At 44.1% G+C, this 7,734-nt stretch overlaps 1 protein-coding gene across 2 annotated transcripts in view; it reads right to left on the bottom strand.

Moving 5' to 3' along the window:
* Nucleotides 1–7,734, bottom strand: part of CCDC187 (coiled-coil domain containing 187) — a 150,986-nt gene that overhangs the window by 114,182 nt on the left and 29,070 nt on the right. For both annotated transcript variants that reach the window (XM_063935828.1, XM_063935829.1), the window contains 2 exons: nt 665–1,227; nt 1–71 (listed from right to left, as the gene is read on the bottom strand). The exon at nt 1–71 is cut by the window's left edge and continues 32 nt beyond it. In XM_063935828.1, coding sequence (XP_063791898.1) covers nt 1–71; nt 665–1,227 — 634 coding nt within the window. The remainder of the gene's footprint in view (nt 72–664; nt 1,228–7,734) is intronic.

The raw sequence follows: 7,734 nt of genomic DNA, 5'->3' as shown, positions 1-7,734 counted from the left end.
TTTCTGTGTCTCCACAATGCGGATATTTGGTTGGAGCGTTCCCGTTGGAGAGACCAATTCCTCTGTGTATTCTGCAAAGCACAAGGAGATCATATTATGTAAATGTAGAAATGGCATCAGGAATCTGTGTGATGTAGGGCTGGGGACGAGGCGGCTGCAGGAACAATCACTCGTTACTAATGGAGATATCACTATCCTCAGCGTCTGTGCTGGGCCTGCTCCTACAGACACCGATATTGCCACAAAGGCCACAGATCCCTCTGACCATAGTAATCCCCAGTCTGAGAGGTGAAGGGCCCCATGTAGAAGCTGCCACCAGGTTTAGGCTGCGCTGTAGCTCCCAGGCTGTAACCCATATAGCATAGGGTTTTATTGCCAAGAGGAACGCGGGGCTGCCATGTGAAGAACACATACTGTAGGTGTAGGGTAGTACATAAGAGGAGGTGGAGCCTGTTCGGCGCTCTGACAGCAGCCGCTCCGCATTGGCTGTACTTGTACGACGGTCCGAGTGGTGATGGTGACTATTGTAAGGTGTGGAATTAGCTTATACTAGCGCATTGCCATTAGGTCTGTGTTATACAATGTCCCCCAGTATTACAATGTCACTCCTGAGATAAGAGCGTTATCTCCTGGGGGCGAGAAACATGATCATTGCATTAAATACCTTTATTTACGCCATGCAGGTGTTTTCTCAGCTGCCCACGGGGAACCTTGGAGTGGCCGGCAGTCTGCAGTAAGGCGGTGTTGCCAGAAGTAGGTGTTACGGACGGAATGCCATCGCTTTCTGGGAACGTCTGAGTATTGGCGCTGTGTCTCCCCAATGCCGCCGATTGTGCAGGGCTGGGTGCGGCTGGCACAGGAGATCTACCAGACTCTGGACACAGTTGGGAAGGTGCTTTTGGAGAGGCGGGAGTCTCAGCGCTGCAGGACTGCGGGGCGATGTGTACACCACCCAACCTGTAAGCTTCATGTTCCACTCTCCTCCCCAGATCCCTGGCTAAGGCCCGGATGGCCTGCACTCGCTCCTGGCTGCTTCTGTACTGAGAGAAGAGCTCGGTGGCCTGGTTCCCCGGTACAGCATCAGGATAAAGGCGGTTCTTTGCGGTGTCATCCATCGGGTGCGCTGTCTGCCAATCAGAGAGACCGGTAGCCAGGTCTCGGAGACGGAGCGGGCTAGAACATTCCTGGTTTAGGGGATCCTCCGGTAGGCCTGTTCTGCTTTTCCCACTGATTTATTGTGAAAACACAGAACAGAATCAGGAATATAAAACAGCACACCTAGTAGTAATGGCGTTACACTGCCCCGCGGGCCATTCTGAGACCTATCCGTTCACCAAGAGTCACTTACCGACACGTCGGGGGCGGCAGCCATTTTGTGGGCTCCACCAATGTGTTTGGAGCCTTTATACGCTTGGAACCACAGACATTACTGAGACATTGATGGGCTGCACTCTCCATGATACCGGTACAGCGGACAAGACAGCTGCCACCGCGGGGCGTGAACAAGAACTAAGCTCTAAAACCTATTTACATGAAATCGCCAATCAAATCACAGAATCCCCCAACAGTGGAGAACTATTGGGGGTCATTTCGAGTTGTTCGCTCGGTAAAAATCTTCGCATCGCAGCGATTTTCCGCTTAATGCGCATGCGCAATGTCCGCACTGCGACTGCGCCAAGTAAATTTGCTATGCACTTAGGAATTTTACTCACGGCTTTTTTATCGTTCTGGCGATCGTAATGTGATTGACAGGAAATGGGTGTTACTGGGCGGAAACAGGCCGTTTTATGGGCGTGTGGGAAAAAACGCTACCGTTTCCGGAAAAAACGCGGGAGTGGCTGGAGAAACGGAGGAGTGTCTGGGCGAACGCTGGGTGTGTTTGTGGCGTCAAACCAGGAACGACAAGCACTGAACTGATCGCAGATGCCGAGTAAGTCTGGAGCTACTCAGAAACTGCTACGAGGTGTGTAATAGCAATATTGCGAATACATCGGTCGCAATTTTAAGATGCTAAGATTCACTCCCAGTAGGCGGCGGTTTAGCGTGTGCAATACTGCTAAAATCGCCTTGCGAGCGAACAACTCGGAATGACCCCCTTTGTTTTATTCTCAGCAATTTGCATTCCCCAAGTCAGTAAATGGCCGGTCACTGTACAGTATAGCTGTAGAACTGCCGGATATTATAATACAGGTTACAGTATAATACTCAGTAAATGGCCGGTCACTGTACAGTATAGCTGTAGAACTGCTGGATATTATAATACAGGTTACTGTATAATGCTCAGTAAATGGCCGGTCACTGTATAGTATAGCTGTAGAACTGCCGGATATTATAATACAGGTTACAGTATAATGCTCAGTAAATGGCCGGTCACTGTACAGTACAGCTGTAGAACTGCCGGATATTATAATACAGGTTACAGTATAATGCTCAGTAAATGGCCGGTCACTGTACAGTATAGCTGTAGAACTGCCGGATATTATAATACAGGTTACAGTATAATGTTCAGTAAATGGCCGGTCACTGTACAGTATAGCTGTAGAACTGCCGGATATTATAATACAGGTTACAGTACAATGCTCAGTAAATGGCCGGTCACTGTACAGTACAGCTGTAGAACTGCCGGATATTAAAATGCAGGTTACAGTACAATGCTCAGTAAATGGCCGGTCACTGTACAGTACAGCTGTAGAACTGCCGGACATTATAATACAGGTTACAGTATAATGCTCAGTAAATGGCCGGTCACTGTACAGTACAGCTGTAGAACTGCCGGATATTATAATACAGGTTACAGTATAATGCTCAGTAAATGGCCGGTCACTGTACAGTACAGCTGTAGAACTGCCGGATATTATAATACAGGTTACAGTACAATGCTCAGTAAATGTCCGGTCACTGTACAGTACAGCTGTAGAACTGCCGGATATTATAATACAGGTTACAGTATAATGCTCAGTAAATGGCCGGTCACTGTACAGTACAGCTGTAGAACTGCAGGATATTATAATACAGGTTACAGTATAATGCTCAGTAAATGGCCGGTCACTGGACAGTACAGCTGTAGAACTGCCGGATATTATAATACAGGTTACAGTATAATGCTCAGTAAATGGCCGGTCACTGTACAGTACAGCTGTAGAACTGCCGGATATTATAATACAGGTTACAGTATAATGCTCAGTAAATGGCCGGTCACTGTACAGTACAGCTGTAGAACTGCCGGACATTATAATACAGGTTACTGTATAATGCTCAGTAAATGGCCGGTCACTGTACAGTACAGCTGTAGAACTGCCGGGCATTATAATACAGGTTACAGTATAATGCACAGTAAGTGGCCGGTCACTGGACAGTATAGCTGTAGAACTGCCGGATATTATAATACAGGTTATAGTATAATGCTCAGTAAGTGGCCGGTCACTGTACAGTACAGCTGTAGAACTGCCGGATATTATAATACAGGTTACAGTATAATGCTCAGTAAATGGCCGGTAACTGTACAGTACAGCTGTAGAACTGCCGGATATTATAATACAGGTTACAGTATAATGCTCAGTAAATGGCCGGTCCCTGTACAGTATAGCTGTAGAACTGCCGGATATTATAATACAGGTTACAGTAAAATGCTCAGTAAGTGGCCGGTCACTGTACAGTATAGCTGTAGAACTGCCGGATATTATAATACAGGTTACAGTATAATGCTCAGTAAATGGCCGGTCACTGTATAGTATAGCTGTAGAACTGCCGGATATTATAATACAGGTTACAGTATAATGCTCAGTAAATGGCCGGTCACTGTACAGTACAGCTGTAGACCTGCCGGATATTATAATACAGGTTACAGTACAATGCTCAGTAAATTGCCGGTCACTGTACAGTACAGCTGTAGAACTGCCGGATATTATAATACAGGTTACAGTATAATGCTCAGTAAATGGCCGGTCACTGTACAGTACAGCTGTAGAACTGCCGGATATTATAATACAGGTTACAGTATAATGCTCAGTAAATGGCCGGTCACTGTACAGTACAGCTGTAGAACTGCTGGACATTATAATACAGGTTACAGTACAATGCTCAGTAAATGGCCGGTCACTGGACAGTACAGCTGTAGAACTGCCGGATATTATAATACAGGTTACAGTATAATGCTCAGTAAATGGCCGGTCACTGTACAGTACAGCTGTAGAACTGCCGGATATTATAATACAGGTTACAGTATAATGCTCAGTAAATGGCCGGTCACTGTACAGTACAGCTGTAGAACTGCCGGATATTATAATACAGGTTACAGTATAATGCTCAGTAAATGGCCGGTCACTGTACAGTACAGCTGTAGAACTGCCGGATATTATAATACAGGTTACAGTATAATGCTCAGTAAATGGCCGGTAACTGTACAGTACAGGTGTAGAACTGCCGGATATTATAATGCAGGTTACAGTATAATGCTCAGTATATGGCCGGTCACTGTACAGTACAGCTGTAGAACTGCCGGATATTATAATGCAAGTTACAGTACAATGCTCAGTAAATGGCCGGTCACTGTATAGTATAGCTGTAGAACTGCCGGATATTATAATACAGGTTACAGTATAATGCTCAGTAAATGGCCGGTCACTGTACAGTACAGCTGTAGAACTGCCGGATATTATAATACAGGTTACAGTATAATGCTCAGTAAATGGACGGTCATTGTACAGTACAGCTGTAGAACTGCCGGATATTATAATACAGGTTACAGTATAATGCTCAGTATATGGCCGGTCACTGTACAGTACAGCTGTAGAACTGCCGGATATTATAATGCAGGTTACAGTACAATGCTCAGTAAATGGCCGGTCCCTGTACAGTATAGCTGTAGAACTGCCGGACATTATAATGCAGGTTACAGTATAATGCTCAGTAAATGGCCGGTCACTGTACAGTACAGCTGTAGAACTGCCGGATATTATAATACAGGTTACAGTACAATGCTCAGTAAATGGCAGGTCACTGTACAGTATAGCTGTAGAACTGCCGGATATTATAATACAGGTTACAGTATAATGCTCAGTAAATGGCCGGTCACTGTACAGTACAGCTGTAGAACTGCCGGATATTATAATACAGGTTACAGTATAATGCTCAGTAAATGGCCGGTCACTGTACAGTACAGCTGTAGAACTGCCGGATATTATAATACAGGTTACAGTATAATGCTCAGTAAATGGACGGTCACTGTACAGTACAGCTGTAGAACTGCCGGATATTATAATACAGGTTACAGTATAATGCTCAGTAAATGGACGGTCATTGTACAGTACAGCTGTAGAACTGCCGGATATTATAATACAGGTTACAGTATAATGCTCAGTATATGGCCGGTCACTGTACAGTACAGCTGTAGAACTGCCGGATATTATAATGCAGGTTACAGTACAATGCTCAGTAAATGGCCGGTCCCTGTACAGTATAGCTGTAGAACTGCCGGACATTATAATGCAGGTTACAGTATAATGCTCAGTAAATGGCCGGTCACTGTACAGTACAGCTGTAGAACTGCCGGATATTATAATACAGGTTACAGTACAATGCTCAGTAAATGGCAGGTCACTGTACAGTATAGCTGTAGAACTGCCGGATATTATAATACAGGTTACAGTATAATGCTCAGTAAATGGCCGGTCACTGTACAGTACAGCTGTAGAACTGCCGGATATTATAATACAGGTTACAGTATAATGCTCAGTAAATGGCCGGTCACTGTACAGTACAGCTGTAGAACTGCCGGATATTATAATACAGGTTACAGTATAATGCTCAGTAAATGGACGGTCACTGTACAGTACAGCTGTAGAACTGCCGGATATTATAATACAGGTTACAGTATAATGCTCAGTATATGGCCGGTCACTGTACAGTACAGCTGTAGAACTGCCGGATATTATAATGCAGGTTACAGTACAATGCTCAGTAAATGGCCGGTCCCTGTACAGTATAGCTGTAGAACTGCCGGACATTATAATGCAGGTTACAGTATAATGCTCAGTAAATGGCCGGTCACTGTACAGTACAGCTGTAGAACTGCCGGATATTATAATACAGGTTACAGTACAATGCTCAGTAAATGGCAGGTCACTGTACAGTATAGCTGTAGAACTGCCGGATATTATAATACAGGTTACAGTATAATGCTCAGTAAATGGCCGGTCACTGTACAGTACAGCTGTAGAACTGCCGGATATTATAATACAGGTTACAGTATAATGCTCAGTAAATGGCCGGTCACTGTACAGTACAGCTGTAGAACTGCCGGATATTATAATACAGGTTACAGTATAATGCTCAGTAAATGGCCGGTCACTGTACAGTATAGCTGTAGAACTGCCGGATATTATAATACAGGTTACAGTACAATGCTCAGTAAATGGCCGGTCACTGTACAGTACAGCTGTAGAACTGCCGGATATTATAATACAGGTTACAGTATAATGCTCAGTAAATGGCCGGTCACTGTACAGTATAGCTGTAGAACTGCTGGATATTATAATACAGGTTACAGCACAATGCTCAGTAAATGGCCGGTCACTGTACAGTATAGCTGTAGAACTGCCGGATATTATAATACAGGTTACAGTACAATGCTCAGTAAATGGCCGGTCACTGTATAGTACAGCCGTAGAACTGCCGGATATTATAATACAGGTTACAGTATAATGCTCAGTAAATGGCCGGTAACTGTAGAGTACAGCTGTAGAACTGCCGGATATTATAATACAGGTTACAGTATAATGCTCAGTAAATGGCCGGTCACTGTACAGTATAGCTGTAGAACTGCTGGACATTATAATACAGGTTACAGTATAATGCTCAGTAAATGGCCGGTCACTGTACAGTATAGCTGTAGAACTGCCGGATATTATAATACAGGTTACAGTATAATGCTCAGTAAATGGCCGGTCACTGTACAGTACAGCTGTAGAACTGCCGGATATTATAATACAGGTTACAGTATAATGCTCAGTAAATGGCCGGTCACTGTACAGTATAGCTGTAGAACTGCCGGATATTATATTACAGGTTACTGTATAATACTCAGTAAATGGCCGGTCACTGTACAGTATAGCTGTAGAACTGCTGGACATTATAATACAGGTTACAGTACAATGCTCAGTAAGTGGCCGGTCACTGTACAGTATAGCTGTAGAACTGCCGGATATTATAATACAGGTTACTGTATAATACTCAGTAAATGGCCGGTCACTGTACAGTATAGCTGTAGAACTGCTGGACATTATAATACAGGTTACAGTACAATGCTCAGTAAGTGGCCGGTCACTGTACAGTATAGCTGTAGAACTGCCGGATATTATAATACAGGTTACAGTATAATGCTCAGTAAATGGCCGGTCACTGTACAGTACAGCTGTAGAACTGCCGGATATTATAATACAGGTTACAGTATAATGCTCACTAAGTGGCCGGTCACTGTACAGTATAGCTGTAGAACTGCCGGATATTATAATACAGGTTACAGTATAATGCTCAGTAAATGGCCGGTCACTGTACAGTACAGCTGTAGAACTGCCGGATATTATAATACAGGTTACAGTATTATGCTCAGTAAATGGCCGGTCACTGTACAGTACAGCTGTAGAACTGCTGGATATTATAATACAGGTTACAGTATAATGTTCAGTAAATGGCCGGTCACTGTACAGTATAGCTGTAGAACTGCCGGATATTATA

This window comes from Pseudophryne corroboree, chromosome 8 (genome assembly GCF_028390025.1).
Source record: "Pseudophryne corroboree isolate aPseCor3 chromosome 8, aPseCor3.hap2, whole genome shotgun sequence".
Taxonomy (NCBI): domain Eukaryota; kingdom Metazoa; phylum Chordata; class Amphibia; order Anura; family Myobatrachidae; genus Pseudophryne; species Pseudophryne corroboree.
This window is presented reverse-complemented; position numbering and strand designations above follow the sequence as displayed.